A 20,505-nucleotide genomic window follows, 5' to 3' on the forward strand; every position below is an offset into this window, starting at 1 on the left:
CAGGAAATAAACCCTCTGCTTAAATTTTAAATGACCATGTTTCAGTCTTCTGTCAGACATTTTAATTCCCTCACAAATGTACATAGGCTGCGTTTAGTGTGTTTACCTCCTGTCTAAGTCCCTCTCAATATCATTCCAATGCTTACCTTAGTCCCCAATGTCTCTTGCCACCCTCACTCCCACACTCGTCCCTCTATTTCTCTCTTCAGGCATCGCTCAGGGCCCCACGTGTGTCACTCTGGAGGGAGCACTGTGTGCTGTCCTGGGTGGGCACCATCGACTGTGAGTGGCCTCTGTGTGAAACGTAAGTAATATTGTCTTCTCTCAGTCCTGTCTGTCCATAGTGACAATAAAATCAAGCAGCAATGAGGTGCAAAAGCAGGGTACACAGTTGGTATGGGAGAAAACTGACAAACCAGGGCTGAGCCAAAAGCCCTTCATAACTGCAATGATAACTCATGGAACAGAAGGAAGCTAGCGGGAACAAGGTTTGACGAAACCTGAGACCTATTGAGTTTTCCACACTGGAGATCAACAAACTAAAGGAAATTTTAAAATATGATGGAACTGCTCTGTAAGGAGGGATATGCTATCCTGCATCACCAGTCAGATGAGGGAGTGAAAAATAATTACAGAAATTGATTTGTATGACAACACAAATGGGACTTGGCAGTTTGACTATGCTCAGTTTGAGTAGATACCTGCAGCAAACAGGCCTGTGATGGAACCTAAGAACATCAGAGTGGCAGTTACTGAGAGTAGGCCCTTTGGCCCATCTAATCTACTGGACTGGTGTTGGCTATAGTCTTCACGATAAAAGCTAGGTATAATCAGAAAGGCATCATATTCCTCTAAAAAAATCTTAAATGTTTTAAAACGTAATTTAAGAAGTAAGTATAAAGTTTTGAATTTCTATTTTAGTAGTGTAAGCACCTCTTTAACTGTAGTTCTTGGATAGCAGAAGAATGAGTGTCAGTCTCCCAGGTCTCCCCTTGGCCTGCAAGCGTCTGTGCCAGAGTCTGTGGAGAGATCTGCTTGGGCTCTCCTGCTGTACTTCTGGACTGGACCTGCTTTTAACGCTTCTTTGCTGAACTAGATGGGTTAAACCGCCAGGAATGGTTGTGTGGTAGTGTTTTAACTCATCATCATTGATGTCTCTGGTCTGTTTGTTATCAGCTTTCTCAGTCCTCTTTGGCAGTCTTGATCTTTCTCTCTCACCGTACAACAACAACCACAATTGTGCATTCCAGGCAGTTAGCTCATTTGTAAACCCTAATTCATCTATTTAAAATGAGGATTCATATAATCACTGCAATACCCATTAAAATATTAAGTTTGAATCAATTATATGCTATATGGAAGTTATTAACTGAAGTTTGGGAGGGATAATAACTCATACAGCTGCACCTAATCACCGTCATTACAAAATGAGCTATTTGTACTGAACTGAAATGCCTCCCTTTGCATTAATCTCAAGCATCCCTCCTCCTCCCCACCCCACCTTGCAGCACTCCTTCTGAGTGGGGTTCAAGCCTCCTCTTTCTATGGCAAGGAAGCTACCCATTAACCAGGTGGGTATAACCAAGCTTATTTCACCAGGTATTCCAAACATTCACAAAGATAATGAGTAGAAAATGACCAAACTTTCCAAATACATGAACATACCAATGCATCTGCTGGCAGTGACTTGGTTTCTCCAAGCACTGGTGTACAAATAGCTTTGAGAACATTCATAAGAAAACAGAAATGGTTCCACACAGAAGAGTTTTTTTCAGTAGCTAAGATCTCATCCAGACAGATACTTAAGGAAGCTGGGGTATCTGCTTCAACAATATGGCTAACGATATTGCCTCTGTTTTCAGTTTTAAATGCATTTCCATGTAGTTTCCATTTGTGTCCTTCATACCTCAGTGTAGTTTCTAGATAAGTCCACTGGATTCATTTTTGGCAACGCTTTTGAGGATTATGAATACTTGGACCTGGATCCTTTAGCTTGTCAGTGTACTGAATGTTTCAGTAGGTACAGTATATGGTGGTTGGTTCCGTGGTGCATCACATCATCGCTTTTTTATTTTTTCAAATAATCTGTTGCAGGACTGCACTACTCTGTAAAACTACCAGGTGGTGCAGCGAATCCTTAAAGTACCGCAGCTACATGTGGTTATCTGATGAATCAGTACAGTATTACATGTTTATTAACCCATTTGTGCTTTCCTGCACTAATTCCCCATTGGCCCACCATTACACCATACTTTCAGTATGACGTCATCATCAATTAGCTCTTAGCCAATCAGAACACATCTTATTCAGCATATAACATGGAGGTTTTCAGCACGGAGAGGCCTTTCGTTTGACTTCGGTCCCGTTTGGTTTTCGCTTCGCTTCGCTTCGCTTCGCTTTGCTTCTGGTTATGGCTTCGGCTTCGGCTTCGTTTGTTTTGCTTTGTGTGTGTGTATTTTTGTATAGCTTCGGCTTTGTTGTTTTGTTGTTTTTTTGTTAGTTTCTTTGTACTTTCGTTTGTTTGTGTGTTCATCCTTGTTTTGCCATTTCCTTGCCCCAGTGTTACATGTTCAACCTTTGTGTTCTTTGTACCCTGCTCCTGTTGATTACTCTTGTTCTCCCTTATTTGTATTCCTGTTTCACTTGTGTTTTTGTGTGAACTTTTGTATATAAGGTTAGTTTAGGTTGTTGGGTACACTTTACACACTTAGTTGATTTTGTATTAGTACACTAGTTTAGTATGGGTGAGTGCCATTTGTCTTGTATGGTTTTGGGTAGTCAGTGCAGGTTAGCTAGGGTGTTGAAGATGCCGAAGACCGTGTTTCGGGTTTTCTTTTGTAGTCAGATTAACTTTCCCTCACTGTCCTAGCCAGCTCCATTTTGTTTGTTATTTTCTTTTCTTTGGCACCACTCTAGTTCCTTACCCTTATCACGCTTCCTAGTCCCTCACCAAAACCCACCTGCTTCCAAAAGAATTACCCTAAATGTTACACCCCTTTACCCTAGACACTTGGGGTCGTAACATGAGCTATGATTTAAATTATCTTCTGCAAATCAGTGGTACAAGTAATTGCATCTAGATGAAGGCAGTATACAAGTTTGATGCTTCTTTTGTTAAAAAAGTAAAGGAATTATTTAACATATGTAGGAAGTAGGGAAATGTTTTGTCCTTGTCTTCGCCTCACACTAAATTACAGTATAGTACTGTACATGTTTTGAGGGAGAAACGTCCATTTTAAATAGCTCCTATAAAATTTAAAAAATATCTTATTAATTTAAAATTAATAAATATCGATAACAAAATAAAAAAATATTGTAAATATTTGCCTTTTGTCTTTGTTTCCTCTTGTCAGAGATAGTAGTCAAAATATATAAAAAGGTGGGGCCTGCTTAACTATGGAAACCTATTAGTTCCACACAGGTAAAAGAAATGCATTTAAATGTGATAACATTACATTTAATTATTAAAAAGAGTATTTTATTTAAATGAGATAACATTGCATTTAAATGCAATAATTATTGTGTTTAAATGGGATAACTGAGGTTAAATTAGATCATTTAAATGTTATAATTAGCATATTACAGAGTTCCATTTTCATTAACAAAAATATATCCTTACACTCTCCTTTGTGCAAATGAATTAGTATAAAGGAGCATGTTTACTGTCTTTTGTAAACATCAAGGATGGCATCCTGTCATTGAGCATTCCTGTAATTTTCACATTTTTGTAAAAAGCAAAAAAGACAGGGCTTTACAAACATAATTTGTTTTTGATGTGAAACTGCAGAAACATGTATATAAGTTGTTGCCTAATGTTCAAATATGGAAAAGAATAAATATATTGTGACTAAACAGTAAGACATACTTACTGTTGGTGTACAGCTGTTCTACATTTAAGCATAAAAAAGCTTTCAGCCTATGCTTATATCAAATACATGACAGTGGATTGTAACAGCAAATGGTAATAAATACAGTATGTCATGTGAAGAGAGAAGAAACTGACAGTATTCTGTGTTGTTTTTCACAGTCAAGAATGTAATGAAATACAGGAATGCAACCCTCACAATCCAGCATTATCAAGAACCAACATCTCTTATTTAAGTTAACGATGGTAAATTTGCTTGCTAATTTGGCACCATGTGTTCTTATTGAATTATAAAGTGTAAGGTTCATAATTACTTGTAAGAAACAATTACTTGTCCCCCTTTTTACAGATAGTGGGTTGGTACAGTGGCAGTTTTGCAGTCAGTGGGTATTACTGCTGTCCTGAGTGACATTTACACTGTCTTTTTAAAGGCCTACTGTATGAATAACACCTTTGGATTGATTGAACTTTATTCAAACAAGCTGTGTCATGCAGTTTTACATGCAGTAACTTAAACAGAGAAGTACAGGATACATTCTGATGAGGTTTAGTGAATGAAATGAGCACATATGGAGCATTAAAAAACAAAAAAGGGGAAAATAGCTGTACCCTCTGATAATAAACATGCTTACTTTCCCTCCAGCGGTGTGTGCACTGGGCTGTGGCAGTGGGCTCTGTGTGGCACCAAACGTTTGTCTCTGTCATGGAGGGAAGAAGGAACTCACATGTGAAGGTATGCTGAGGTATACAGACATTGACCTTTAAAGCAGTAGACATAGAGAGTTAAAGCACAAACGTATGGCATTAGAACATTTTTTAAAGAATTTGGGCTGTTGCATGTGTCCAAGGTAAGTCACATGGTCTGCAATGAGACAAAACAATGCATAATGAGCACAATATAAATCCATACAAGCATATTAAACTTCAGTGTAACCACTTTGCATAATTTGGTACAGAAATTACATTTGAAAAATAAATAAACAGTGACACAAATACATCATGTTGAGCAGTGACCTGGGCAGGAATAGAAAAGTCATTGACTGTGGCAGGAAGAGAGTGTAGTTTCTACATGCAAAGTATCTGCTTAAAAACATTCAATGAATAGAATAGAATAGAATTCTAATAAACATTTTTTTTTCTGAATGAACGTAAGGTTCATCAAATTAATAGAAGTAGTATAAGCATTATAGGGTCCCTTCATGCTAAAATTAGCATCCTCAACAAAGAATACACTACTGCAGTTGGTAACACAACACCAGACCAATTTATGCCCTATATCCAATCTGTCTTTTATTGCTAAAAATTTAGCGTGCATTTCAATTTGATTTTGAATTTGCAATTGTGGTTAGAATTAACAGTGATAGTTGTCAGAGCAGTTAATTCAGCAGCAAACGAGATTGTCATTTCTCATTTGCAATGTTTATTAGTCTTTTGTTCAACAGAAGTAGTTTGAGCGAATTTACAGTACTAGTAGTAGTTGTAGTAATTTTTGGAGTGCCAGAAGTTGTTACAGCAGCAGTATTGAACTATACACAATAAAGGATAGTTTTGCTGCTCATCAAAGCATTGTGAAAGTTGTGATTGAGGGGACTATGGAGGAGCTGAGAAAGGGAAAGGGGATGCTACTTACTTTCTGAGTTCCAAACTGAGCACTAGCTGAGATTATCAGACTGTAAGAAACAATAGGCACAAACTGAGGCCAGGGGTGTCCTGTTGTTTGTGCTTGAAATTATCATCAGTCTCTGTAATTCAGGGACTTTATCTGGTGGAAAAACTGAGTGTTTTATCTCAGTGCAGAGCCTCTGTGCTGTCAGACCTGTACCTGTGGGACGGTCCTGAAGGCTGTCAACAACAGCCAGAGCTCTGAAACCAGTAGACTTGTCTTTCACTGGGGCCTCCTTCCATGTTCTGTACCAGAGAATGTTATAATGGAGGACGGTTAAACATAACGAGTGCTATTGTCTTCCCAAAACATCTGTTTGTGCTAAAGAATTTCGGAAATGATCAGAGAGATTATCTCTGATCCCTTGCAAATCCCCCAGCTGTCTGAATAAGACGCAGGTAGTGACGACATTGTTGCAGTGGCTTTGAAGATTGTGAAAACTCCGGTTCCATTTATAGTCTGATGCAAAAATCTGTTTTCTACACCAGCTGCATTCTCACCAATGAGACTGTTATGGACACCGTTATCACCTGGGATTAGCAGCTCCTGTCTAACTCTGATGTTAGAAAATGAGTTCAGTTCATATGACTGTAATAGCCTATACTAAACATAAAGAATAAAATACACACTGTGAATTTTGCATACCGTTAAATCTATTTTTGAGCTATTTCCAGTACGTTTGGATAAGAATTCTAACCTGTTTTTGTCACTTGGTTGTATCTTTAGCACTATTACCAGCTTTCTGTTCATATTTCCTTTAAGAACTGAAACCCCAAAACACAACAATGATCTGTGTTTGTCTGTCTGATGTCTGATCAGATTCTGTGATCAGTAAGCTATCAGTAGCCACATGAGTAAGATGGATTGAATTAGTAGAGTCTCTCATGTGCAAATATTTTCTTGGCTCCTGTCAGGGAGCAAGAAGCATATGCAACCAGTCACCAGTGATCATCACACATCTGCAACTGCACTGAAGTAGAAACCAAATGATTTTCTGTCAGTTGAAACCTGTCTTATGTTCTTGTGTATACTGTATAAAGGTGAAATTGACCTAGTACATGTCTCTCTGGAGATGGGTGCTGAGTTCACTGTTTTGAGACAACGTTTCTCTCCAATATTTCTGTAAACAGTTTACATACTGGTGCAGTACAGGAGTTAGGATATTGCAGGAACGTGCCAAGAAGTGGAAGAAGTGTAAACTGTGATGAACTGGGCCGGCATCTGTGCAGTAGTCAATGAGTGTGACAGAGGAGCAGCTGCTGAATCTGCAAGAGCTCTTCTAGCTAGTAAGTTGCTAGAGTATGGTGAGAGATATTTGCTGGCAGCTGGTTCCGCTATGTGGCTGGCAGAGGGAATTATATCTGGTCAGCTGAGGAGAAGCAGAGGACAGAAGAGGGAATGGAGCAGTGGATATGAACAAAGATGGCAAGCAGACAGAAGGCTTGAAGCAGAGTAGTCACATTGAAAAATAAAGAATACAATGGAAATCAGCAGAGATTTGATGAGAAGGACACTTTGCAGTATAAGTGATTTCTAATCTACAGTATATAGAGCTAGAGCTTGTTAAAGATGATGAGGAGAACAAGTACTGAGAAAGGATGAACTATGTACAGGGCTTCATATCAGCTATGGCTCAAACAGAGACAACCAAAGAATATGTTTATTAAATAGAATTCATTTCCATACAGCTGTCTGTTGTTGAGATAAACACAGGGCACATACTGTATAAGTCTCATATATGTCCCTCTGTGTCATCATTCTAGGTGAAGGCCTTGCAGGGGACTTCATGTCTGATGACCTTGCAGACAGCTCGCAGGAGGGTGAGTAACACCTCATGCTGCACAACAGCAAAGTGCACTTGAAAACATGAACAGGAAGTGTCACGGAGCGTTTTTCAGGACGGCAGAATCCAGAAGTGAGTGAAATAAACACAGGGAAAGAAGATTAGGATCGGGGCTGGTAGAAGAACAGGGGGGCATGTCGGTGGTGCGCTGGTGCTCGGGGGGGCGTGGTCCATGTGACAATCCAGAGGGAGTCCGTAGGGAAATCCAGAATAATCAAAAGTTCAGAGCTGGGTAATCCATCCAAGACAGACAAAACGAAAGTTAAAAGCCGGAGCGGGATCCAGCAAAGGGTCGGGGGCATAAAGGGGTAACAGGGCCAGGAACTCCAAGCCCTGGACCCAGATGGTCGCCGTTGCAAAGCCTATGCCGTCGAGCCTCTCCTGGACTCGCTGGTAGGCGCGCTTCCGGGGGTCCATCTCCCAAAGCTGAGCCTGGATTGGTAGGAGCGTCTGGCTTTTAAAGGAAAAGGCTGAAACAGGAGGCAGGTGCAAAAGCCAGAAAGAGTAGGTGCGCCCTAAAGAGGAGGGACTTACAATCGTGACAGGAAGGACTTCTTCACCCACGTAGTTGTGGCAGCCTGGAAAACAGGCTGCCTCCCATGTTGCTGAGGTGGTACCCTGTTGTTTTTCAATGAATCACTGGATGAGACCCTCAAGTCAGTTAGCTACTAGCAACCAATCAAGCTCAATGGGATCCTTTTTGTATGTTAACATGCAAATGTTCTTAAATAGTATTTATAATAGTCTTTCTTTCACACAGCCCTGCTCATCCCAGAGCATCGAACAGTTTTATAGTGGGAGTGGACTCTCTTTCTAGATCTTCAAAGTGCTGCCTTCTCTTGGGTAACACTAAGGCATTGCATAGCTCAGCTGATAAGGCAGACAGAGTAATTACCTAACTAAGTACACCACATACACAAATCACAGGTAGCCCAGACTGAGACTTTAGGCAAGTCAATGGGTCACAATCTATTCCTTTTTCAAGAATGCCACCATTTGGGGTGCTTATGAATTGCTGCAATAGAAAGAACATGTCCCTTTCCTTACTGATGCACCAGCACCAGTGAACTCTGCAGTCTAGATGTTCTCAGTGAACCCAGACCTGTACACCGCTTAGGGGTTTATAGCAACTCAATGCAAAAAAGATAAAATGAACGTCATCCCTCATTTTTCTGTCGCCTCCTTTGTTGATCTGTCCTATTATGACAATTCAGCTTTACCGATACACTGTATTTAGATGCATTTTAATGATGTAAGTGCAGTTAATTGAACACCTTGTGAAGCAAAGAGACTCCAGGCTTGTCAGCATCATGTCACCCGTTTCCAGGATAGGGCTGTGATTCAGTATCACACACAATGAGAGTTTGTGACTACAATTAACTTACTACAGGCACCTGCTCCCCTTATTTAGGTTTGCAATAGTAAATTTACAAGCGAAATTGGCACTACAGCCTCTCCACAACATCAACATCTTTCACAGTGATTCAAGTGCTGAGCACCTAGCCTGAAAAATCCTCAGTGTGTTTTACAACACTCTTACTATGAGCAGTGATTTACTGCAAATAACACGAAGGACTCTGTGGCTGCTGCTGCCAGATTGCTTGCCATCTGACATAGTCTAAACACTGGAGCCCCCAACCCTGCCTGGCCCCCCCAGCACCCAGGGAGGAGTATTTATAGAGCCTGGGCCTGCTGCCACTGCAGCCCCCAGAGGGTTCGCTTATTCAAACTATTAATCACAAAGCAAAAATCCACACAACATACCATCAAACCACCATCCTGCCCCAGCAGAGTATTTTCAGGCAGAAAGGAAAACAGAAACATCCCCCACCAGTTTGTGAAGTCCCCCGTCTACAAGACGGGGGTAGAGACAGCTAGAAAAAGAAGGAGAGAAAAGATGGAGAGGGAAAGAGTGGGGTAGGAGAGGGAGAGAGAAAGAACAAAAGAGATAGGCAGTAGCAAAGGACAAGAAGAGATGAGAACACCTCACTCACAGATGGTAGAAACAGAGACATTTAAAGTGACAAAGACAGGGCCAAACCACAGAATAGGTCATTGAAAGAAAGAGTCAGAGATGATGATGACAGCACAATGGAGGCTTGTTAAGGTATAATTTACAGGAAAGCACAGTAAAAAATCACCTTGACTTGGTAACCTTTCGTGAAGATATCACTGCTCTGGAATCTGTCCAAAGAAGAGCAACCAGATACATTCCAGGGCTTTAGGGGATGTCCTACACTGACAGGCTGAAAGAGCTGAATGTTTTTAGACTTATACAGAGAAGACTACAAGGAAACCTGAAACAATTATTCAAAATCCCTAAAGGCACCGACGAAGTCAAACCAGCAGATTACTTCTGAATAAACAGTGAAACACGACACAAGTGGAAACTATGGGGAAGTGCATTTAAAACTGTGAACAGGAGGACGTTTTTGCAGTTTTGCGGGATGCTCCAACAAGCTGCCAGGCTATTTGGTTGAAACCTGTAGCCTGTTTTTTTTCATCAAAGAGTTGGATGATATTCTTGACCTATCTACTTACAATTGACAGGGCTAGAACAAAAGACTGGCTGCATTTGTTAAATATGGTCTTTCCTCATCTCTGTATGCTCTTATGCTGTGATGATCAGAGTACAGTACTAGGCTGTGGGGCACAAGGCAGTGAGACTGCAATAAGATGTCAGGGTTCTGGAAGCCATTAGCAGCACAACAGGATTAGCAAGCCAAGTCCCACTGACAAGAAACTCTAATCATATGGGATCCTTGGATCAATTAGCCACTAACTACCAAACAGGCTAGATGGGCCAAATGGTCTCCTCTCTTTATAATGTTTAAAGGAGTGTATCAGTCCATCCCTGCAGCTGCCTCAATTTTATAGCACATTGAAAGCAACTGTCCTGCTACCAGACACAGGGACAGAGCTGAGGGCATTCTTTCCTCCAGCTTTCCTGGAAAACAGCTCAGCTCCATTTTACTGTATGAACATGGCTATATGAAATATCTGTGTTGTACAATTTGTGTTCAGTTGCACACATTTATTTTAGAAACATTCAAAAAATGTTGGATTTTTGGATTATGTACACGAACACAGGATTAGGAGCAGGAGCCCTCTTAATGAATTCTATGGTTTCTGGGATTTTGGAATAGAACTGTGATGGCTTTTTCCACTTGATGCTTTTATTCAACCAACATTGTTCTTTATCACACAGCATAATGAACTGAGTCATTTTCCCTTCAGCTCTAAGACATGGAGCAAATGTCTAGGGCCGCAGTATCATTTTGCTGAGGCTGGCTATTATGGGCCTGTGGTTTGGCTGGCCTGGACTGATGTCTTCATTAAAATGATCATAATTGCAACACAGAAACAGAGCCACACTGATTACATTCCTGCACAGCAGCTCGTTAAAAAACTCTCCAGGGAGGAAGTGAAATCCCTATTGACTGGCAGTACTAAGACAGAGTGCTGAGAGACATTGGGAATAATGTGAACAATTAGGGATGAGGACAGAAGAACATGAGGTTCACAATCATGAAAGGCCATTTAGGCATTTGGAAAACTGTTGTGTATTGTGATAATGTGATGGCAAAAACTAAAACACTTTATTCAGCAAATGTTTTTTTTTGGTACTGTGTGCAAAATTTGCTGCTGTGTAAGAAAACAATTAACTGCGTTTGTGTGTATAATGATGTAAGTTCATGTGGATGATGTCTTTGTGTATTGCTGATTATTAGTAGTTGTGTCTTTCTCTACAATATAAGAACATAAGAGAGGTTACAAACGAGAGGATGCCCTTTCATCCATCTGGCTTTTTTAATAGTAGTTAATTGATCTGAAGGAAACCAGGGTATCAGCTAAAGTGACATGGCAGGGTTATTCCATACTCCTAAAACCCTTCTGGTAAAGATGTACCTCCTGTTCCTGGTTTTAAAACACTTCCACATAATTTCTACTTGTCTTCTCTGGTTCATGTTTCTCTGCTCATTTAGAACAAATTACTTTGTCAGTGCCTTGTATCAGGTCTCCTTGCAGTCCTCACTGTTCAAGATTCAAAATATTCAGCTCCTTGAGCCTGTCAACCTACCTGTTAGGAAAAAAGGGTCTCAGGCCCAGTGGTTGCCCCCTGTAGGCAATGGGTTTGTGGCTCATTAATTATAATGGATTGTGAGAATGTCCAGGGCTGCTGTTCTGCCCTCCTGGGTCTGGAGTCATAGTTGTTTGAGGTAGGTAGCTGAGGTTTCCTGGGTCTGCCATCTTGTCTGGCATTCCAGGTTCTAATGTCATATCCTGTCAGGACATGCACGTTCAGCATCTGAACCCAGCACCAGGATCTACCTCAAAGATAAGAAAATGTCTTCTCTAAATCCTGACATGTTATTGAAATAAGACTTATTTGACTTGGTATAATTACTTTATTTATCTCACCCTTATTGTGTTATTTCTCCTGTTTGGGTAGACAACCCTTGTCTTAAGCAACTGTTCGACAATTGAATAGCTTCTGAATAACATTTCTTGTTTTCTTACGTGCAATTGATTAGATATAATCGGGCCCTGGGGTTTTATTAATCTTGAGTGCCCCCAACTGTTACAAAGGTGACGCTGTGAGTAGCGGGAGTGGAGAATCTTATGCGGAGGCTGTGAGAACGAGACATTGTTATTGACTCTAATCGCTTGGAGATTCAGGCGAAGGGTAAGAGTACTTTACCGAAAGAGATTTCAGAGAAGAGCCAAGTACGTGTTCCAGAAATCGTAGTCAGTAGAGAAGCCTTAGTCCAAAAAGCAGGAAGAGTACATAAGTAATTGGAGAACCAGTGAAGAACCAGAGACATAATTCAGGAACCATAGTCAAAAGGTAAGCCTTAGTCCAAAAACCAGGAAGCGTATGTCAGTAAATGGAGATCCAGCACAGAAACAGAGACGTAATCCAGGAATTGTGGTCAAAAGATAAGCCTTAGTCCAAAAACCAGGAAAACATGCACAAGGAAAGTACATGCACGAAACAGGAAGCGAACCTCACTAGGTAACACCCAATACTGAGCAAGGTAGCTATTGTGAGCTGGGCTCAAGTGCTCTAGTGAGTGGAGGTGTGGTGGTAAACGAGAGGTCTGATTCGTTATCTAATCCTACGTGATCTACGCCTTCCCCTGTAGAAGCTTGCGAGCGAGGTACCCTCTGCTGGCGGGGAGCCAATATCGTAACACCAACACTTTTCCCTCCTCTGTGCTAATACTATCCACTACAGAACTCATTCCTTTCACTGCCAGAGGCATGTTGTTGACTTCTTCCTTCATGAACAGCTAAGTGAAATACAGTAAAAGCTCTGTATTCACAAGAGTAAGGTACATTGAAGGCTCTGTAACTGGCAAATTTGTGAGTGCAGGACATGTTGGAGAAAATAGGGTATGGTTCCAATGCTCACAAAACAAGCATTTCCATACTTGTATTTTGGATATCATTGTTAACTATTTTAAAAATAGCATTAGTATTTATTGGCAGTGTTCTTAAAGAAAATGAATACAGGATACTTTAAAAACATGTTTTTCAAGTTATTGCATACACAAACAAATACATTTGATCACTCTTTACGATATTTTAGCATACCTTCTATTAAAGTTTGTTTTTTTAATTCTTAACAGTCTTTACATTTTCTTTAATTTTTCTGTCTTGTTTTTATTACTATAATAAATGCAGCACTACCATACTATAATAAAGTTCATTACTTACAGATCAGTAATAAAAGACAAGAAAATAAAGTACACTTACTCTCTTCCAATTAAAAACAACTCACTTTCCTGTTCCTGCAGTTTGACTAATTCTCTTCTGATTTCTTTTGTTATCCTTTTCTGTGAGACATGCATGAACTGAGATAATTGTCACGCCCTCTGCAGCCAGAGGGCGCTCCTTCTCTGTCCTGTCCCTAGTTTCCTGTCTACTTCCTGTCCCTCTCTTTCCCTTGGGCTATATATTTCCGGGTTTTGCACTCTGTCCTCGCTCAGCATTGATATTCGGATGTCCTGAGACCCGCCTAGCACCAGGGCGCCCCACGTCCGCTCCCTGAGGGCATAGGTTTCTATATGGCATTCCTGAACTCTTTGCACTAATAAGCCCGGGCCTTTTTCCCGTCTCGCCGCTACGCATATGGGTCTTTTTCCGCTCTCCTGCTCCCCACGGTTAGTCCCTTTGGACGTCCGTGACTATAATTTAGGGAACCACGGAGGTTTGTTTGTTATTTAACATTTCTTTTTATTTCACAGCACAACACTCACATACAATGTACTACTCTGATAACTACTCAGTTTCCTGAAGGAAATGAACTGAAATACAATTCAACCTACAATGCACTTCTACATAAACATGTTAAATCTTTGTTTACTAAGTTATACTTTGACTATAGAGGCTGATGCAGATGGGGTGAAGTAGATTTTTTCGATAAAGATCCACAAGGGAGTGCTTGTAATGTACTCTCTTAAGGTGTGTCTTGTGAATAGGTGAATATGATCTGTGAATGCAAAAAAAAGCGGTCACTAAATGTTTTGTGTGAATAGATGAGATCGGGAATGTAGAACTTGTGAATATCAAGGTTTTACTGTACTCATTTAATACATTAAATTTTCCATTGTAATATTCCTTTCAATGTATCTCTTAACCTTTCTAATATTGTTGTTTACCAGTGCTTGCAATACAGTGTATTCTTTAACTGAATCCTGTTGTTCTTTGATAAAGTGTTCCCTTTGCCATGCAATTTGTCCTAATTGCTTTGTTAAACTATTTGGGATACTGAATTTTAGCTTCTGGCTTCTACACTTTTGGGATATATCTGTTCTGGGCTCTAAGCAGAATCTACCGTATTTAAATTGTTTCCATTATTTCTCTACTAATTTAATGTCTACCTTATGCCATTTTACTTAACTTTAACTGTATAGTATTTCATTCCTTCTACATCTGCTTTCCAGAAATTGTAAACTTTTGCTTTGGATTCAATTTGTACAGCTTTATATTGTACTTCAGAGCCCATCATAATATATGTTCCCTCATGGTTCTCTCACCTGTTTGCCTCTGTCTTGATTGTTTAAAAGACAAGATCTGTACAAGCTTTTCCTCTTGTAGGTGTTCTAGCAAACAGGTTAAGAAGTCATTTCAATTTTTGCAGTTTCTATAAAACTTTCCCAGTCTATGTTGGGGAAGTTGAAGTCTCCCATGCAATTTACTTCTTCTTTAGAATAAAAATATATTTTTAAGTTAATATCATAGTGCTGGCATATGATTAACATTTGTATTTGGTGGTATAGCATACTCCTATCACTATACATTTGGAATGCAAAGAGTCTGACCCACATAAACTTGGAGACTCCTTATTCCACTGCCTTAGGCTACTAGACTCAAGTACTCATTGGCATAGTACAACACTTCCCTGACATCTGTTTTTCCTGTTTTTGCAGAACAGTGTGTAAGCCCTTATGAGAATGGTGGTTATATTCTTCCCCTTCATTTAAAGATAGCCATATGTCAGTGATTCCAATAACATCACAATGACCTACTAATGTGGTAGCTTCTATTTTATCTAATTTGTTTCTGATTCTCCTAGTGTTTTGGTATAAACACTTAATTACCTGATCATTTATTTTGTCTTTCCCATTGTTTCTCCTTTGGTCTTTGCTCCTTGTATGACTTTTCATTTTTCTCTGGTTTCTTCGTCTTTCTCTTCCCCTGTAATCCTGTCACAGAATCCTTCTCAGAAAACAATCTCTTTGTGACTGACCATCTTGTGTTGTCCAGGAAGTCACACCTCCTGCCTGTCTGCAGGATGTGAGCACAGCTGTGTTCTGATTGGAGGATTCCCTATTTGCAGCTGTTCTCATGGATACAGCCTGGCAAAGGATGGGCGGAGCTGCCAAGGTGAGTCTCATCAGAATGTCATTCTGTCTGCAGAAGTTTCCTCTGCGTCTCTGTTTCCCCACTTCTCTGCATATTCCTCTCGGTCTGCTGGGTGGCAACAAAAGCCAACAGGTGTCTGGTACTACACAGTCTACTCAAAAAACCTGTGTTCTATACTGTGTACTTTTTTCTATATTGTCAAAGTAGCATGTCTCTGGGAAACGCTGCCATGGTGAGTTGCAGAGTGATATGGCTGCTGGCAGATTTAAGAAGAAAACTAATACACCATGTTATAAATATGTTTTAAATGTTCATAAAGTCCCTTTTAATGGAGTAACATTAGGGATTAAGTTTAGCTGGAACTTTAAATCCACCTCAAACAATTTAGACAGATCTGTTGATCCTGGGGATGACTTGTTTTTCAAAGAATTATATATTGACTGTTTAAATCAACAATAGGAACATAAGAATAAAAACCGCCGTTATGCTGGCTTTTCCAGATTATGTTTGGCAGTTTCATGTTCTCACCTGCTACAGTGAGCATTGAACAGTGTTGCAGATACTATATTAACTTGGTAGGTTGTAGTTCACCCCCACTTCTTATTCAGCTGCATGTCTCTCCTGTTTCAGATGTGGATGAGTGCTCCCGGTTTGGAGGGGCGTCTCTGTGTCAGCAGGTCTGCAGGAACACCATGGGCTCCTTCCGCTGCCACTGTTACCATGGCTACCAGCTGTCTGCGAATGGGCGCTCATGTGTGACTGTTGCAGTTACCACCAGTCAGGAGGGTGAGTAGGATGCAGTCATACATATTTTACTACAAATTGCCTCTAACCTTAACCATGTATAGAGACACGCCCACAGTGAAACCTACAAATAAACCCACAAAATATTACACTGAAACTAAAACACACACTAACACAGGTGTGCAGCTGTAGCCTTCCTTCCACTCCCTCATACTCTGATAACATGGTTAGAGTTTCTTGTTAGTGGATATGTGCTTCTATATCCTGTTGTGCTGCCAATGACTTCCAGACTCCTGACATCTTATTGGTGTCTCACTAGTATGTGCTCCTAATGTTATCTAAATAATCTGGAATGTCATTTGCTGCTTCTACAGAATTTACCAAGCCTCCTAATTTTGAATAATCTACAAACTAGTTTACCAACTATTCAAGAATCTAGAACATTAATATACAGTAGATTAAGAAACACAGTGATCTTAGTATAGATCCTTGTGGTACCCCACTAAGTTTATCACCCAAATTTGAACATTCACAACTATTATTCTTGGTCTACTAGCCATTTATGAGTTCTCAATCCAAAAATGTATATCATCTTTAAAAAATGACCTTTCAAGAGTATTCATTGCCAGCCCTTACAGAATTCCTAACTGCAGAGGTTTGTTACTCACAATCCAGACAAATCATGTGATCCTGTGATCATCTGATTGGTCAGATCACAAAACTTAATTCTAGTGTAGCTTGTACTGTATTTTTTGGTTACAGTAGGATTGAATATGAGCCAAAGGAGCAGCAAGTAATTGTCAGGACATGGCAAACTATACCTAGTCAATATCCACAATGTCCGTCCACAGCCATATTCAATCACATTAGGCATCTCCTGCAAAGCTTGGGTATAACAATCTACCCCAGCCAGCAATCACAGTCTCAAACATTTTCGGCTGAATGGTCAAATTCCACATCCTTGTTCAACCACAGAAAGGCAGAGAAATCGTGTGAAGTTAAATCCTTTAAAGATGGAGGTTCTGTTGCTGGGATCAGCAGTGGTAGTTGAGAAACTGGGTGGGAGTTTCTAGTGAAAGTAAATGAAATTACTCTTATGTTATTTTCTAGGATCTGCAACAGTTTTTAAACCTGCTTTATCAGGCAGAGGACTAAACTCTTAAGTATTATGCTTGACAAGGGTAACCCTCTAAACTCAGGCCTACCAATGGTCCTTCTTAATCTGCTACATACATAACACATAACATGGCAAGCTATACAAATACAAGAACAAGATACAAAACATTGCAGAATACAATTTTTTGGATACTGCACAACTGTACATTCCTATAATATTATGAAAAGGCTACACCGGCTACTGGCTGGAGAAAAAATTGATCCCTCATATTGCCTGCAAGATGATTAAATGCAATAGGTTAACGTCTAGTTTACAGTAAGTTCCAGAAAAGACCTTTTGGCTCCACATATTTCTTCTTGTGTTAGACCTTTCTTAGGCTATAGCAGCTCATTAATACCAAAATTAAGTTAAATTGAAAATTGAAAGCTTTTTCAAAGAGCTTTTCTCATGTTTGGGCAAAAGTCTGGATGTCCTTAATTACTTAATATCATAATTGTTTAAGATTATAATTGTCGTAAAATGTAACTGATTTTATATTAGAGCTACAATCTCTACACATTGCATTGTATTTTATTCTATTTCTAATGGAAAGGTGGTTGCATTTTTTATTTTTGTGCTTCTAATATAATAACAGGGCAGTGTCATTTTAGAAAATGAACAAACAAATCCATGTCCAAGCCAGTAGACAATAAGCACTTATAAGACAATAATATAATTTGAGGAGGGCATTGATGCTATATAAATGATTAAATAATTTAGTAGTACATCCGGAAATAAACCCAGGGACCCTGTGCTGCAAGGCAGCAATGCTAAACCAGTATGCCACTGTGCTGCCCATGTTGGTATTTTACGTGTGTTAAATTGAACAAGTAAAGGTTTATTCTATGCTGAAAAGAGAAGAAAAGAAACACAACGTTTTGGCTGTGGAGCCTTCTTCAGGTGTGAGAAAGAGAGGAAAGTCGACAGCAGATTAGGTGGTCGACAATATGAGATGATGAGGCGGTCAAAAGAAAGGGTACCAGTGGAGGGATCATCCTGTAAGATAATGTGCAGGTTTTGACTTCACACCTCTCTTCCCCTCTCTTAACTTCACACCACCTGAGTGCCCACTCTGCCTCTCTCCTGCTCCCACCTCCTCTCCACTCCCGGCTCTGCATGTCCCCGATTCTCAGTGGCCTTAACAGACATTGTAATGACGATATTGGAGACGCTGTTATTACTATTTAGCATAGGAGTAGCATGTTTTTTCAAGTGATTGTCTTTCCCTGCCCATGCAGATTATGTGTGTTTATGTGTTTCTTTCACTTATGTTTAGTATTTATCATGCTTTTAACTTCTTTTATCCATGTGCACTTGTTAAGCTCTTTTCAAGACTACACAGATGCTTTCTCTGAGTAGGTATCTTCTTCAATAAAGTGCCTAAATAAACTTCTGGAATGTCACTGCTCATTTGTTATGGCTAAATTGTGACTATTGCTGCAATTTAATATTGTTTGTGTTATCATATTTTTAAAATAGTGATATATGTTAATTAATAATAGTCAATCATAGTAGTAGAGGTCAAATAGTACTTGAATATTTAGTAAAATATTTTTAGTTAAACTAATCATCCTGTTTACAGCTGAGTATAAATAATCTATAAAAGGTAAATAATAAAATACTGCCACAGGTCAGTGAGTACTGAACAAGATCAAGTGCTTCTTTCATTTAAACTCCCAGGGTGCTTATCGAAAAGAGTAGGGGTGTAACCCCGGCGTCCTGGCCAAATTTCCCATTGGCCCTTACCAATCATGGCCTCCTAATAATCCCCCTCTATGAATTGGCTTCATTACTCTGCTCTCCTCCCCACTGATAGCTGATGTGTGGTGAGCGTTCTGGCGCACTATGGCTGCTGTTGCATCATCCAGGTGGGGCTGCACATTGGTGGTGGTGGAGGGGAGTCTCCATTACCTGTAAAGCGCTTTGAGTGGAGTGTCCAGAAAAGCGCTATATAAGTGTAAGCTATTATAATAATAATAATAATAATAATAATAATAATAATAATAATTATTATTATTATTATTATTATTGTTGTTATTATTATTATTATTATTTTCAACAACAAGTTACAATTGGAATTATTTCATAGAGCTCAATGCATTAAATCCAGCCATCCCCACTAAATCCCTAACATTGCCCTTCTTAATGTACTCAGAAGTGGATATAAATGAACATGGGAAAGTAAAACTGTTTTAAAAAGCTATCTAAACTGAAGAAAGGAGACAATCTTTGGACCCTAATGAAAATCTAAAGAAGCAAGAGGAAGAAACTTAAGATGTTTGAAGAAAAAAGCTAAAAAATCTAAAAGTTCAATCACTACCTAATAAGTAGTATGGGACTGCTTTTAGGAAATACATTTTCAAGAATTTGTTTTAGAGCTGGTACATTTGCAACTTGACTTTTAACAGTCTCAATCAAATCCCAGTTTAATCATTCTCTCTTTCCAGGAAGCTACTAATAGTGTGCTGGATCTGTCTGTGCAGCCTGACGATGTGATAACCGACCTGTTCTGTGTCTTGGGAACAGGCTGTGGGCAGTACGGCTGTGAGCTGAAATGTAATGAGGGAGGATGCGAGCTGGTGTCTCGGGTCTGTCCTGTGGGCTTCTCTATGACAGAGACAGCCAGTGGAGTCACTTGCACAGGTAGACATTTCTTCACTACAGATCTACTGTAACAGAACACACAAACTCTGCCTTCTCAGGATCAGGAGCAAGTAGAAAGTAACAGAAGTAAAAAGCAAGAACAGAAAAAACATGACAAATGTGGAGCCATCTAATACATACCCAAAGATCGTTCTATAGCCAAAAGATTGTTTTTTCTTCTTTAATGCAAATACAGTGAATCAGTCATATTTGACTGTAAAGAGAACTTTTCCCTGGTGATATCATCTTTACAATACTTCATGAGTACAAGCCCCAGAATGGATATGAGTTCCCTGTAGAGAAGACCTTGGAACATCGTTAGAAACAAAGGAGATCATCAGAACTGGTGTTGCAAGGAACTTCTGTCAAAAAGAAGAATCGCAATATGATTTGAAACTCATATTACATATACCGTAATGCTACATATTACAGTTGTTCATTTGTTTCAAATTTTTCAAATTCACATTTAAAGAGCCTAATTGTCATATCTGATGAATTACAATGCTGCCAAAGCAACAAATAATTTAGTAGTTTGGTTAGATCCTATTGAATGCAATAGAGAGATAAATATGTAAGTATTTGGCATGACTTCCCTGGCTGAGGGAATGGCATCTATCTGAGATGATAAGCTGCCCAAAGTGAGTTGGGAGTTTGCTCTAAGGGTGTAGTTGGGAATGTAGGAGGTGCAAGAGAGATACACGAAGGGAAGACCTGGGTGG

General features: G+C 39.7%; 1 protein-coding gene across 2 annotated transcripts in view; it reads left to right on the plus strand.

The window, feature by feature from the left end:
- The window catches only part of LOC102690931 (von Willebrand factor C and EGF domain-containing protein), a 63,653-nt gene that overhangs the window by 6,977 nt on the left and 36,171 nt on the right, over positions 1-20,505 (plus strand). For both annotated transcript variants that reach the window (XM_069189163.1, XM_069189170.1), the window contains exons 2-7: positions 210-304; positions 4,509-4,598; positions 7,292-7,348; positions 15,145-15,264; positions 15,874-16,029; positions 19,670-19,786. In XM_069189163.1, coding sequence (XP_069045264.1) covers positions 210-304; positions 4,509-4,598; positions 7,292-7,348; positions 15,145-15,264; positions 15,874-16,029; positions 19,670-19,786 — 635 coding nt within the window. The remainder of the gene's footprint in view (positions 1-209; positions 305-4,508; positions 4,599-7,291; positions 7,349-15,144; positions 15,265-15,873; positions 16,030-19,669; positions 19,787-20,505) is intronic.

This window comes from Lepisosteus oculatus, chromosome 1 (assembly GCF_040954835.1).
Source record: "Lepisosteus oculatus isolate fLepOcu1 chromosome 1, fLepOcu1.hap2, whole genome shotgun sequence".
Lineage (NCBI taxonomy): Eukaryota > Metazoa > Chordata > Actinopteri > Semionotiformes > Lepisosteidae > Lepisosteus > Lepisosteus oculatus.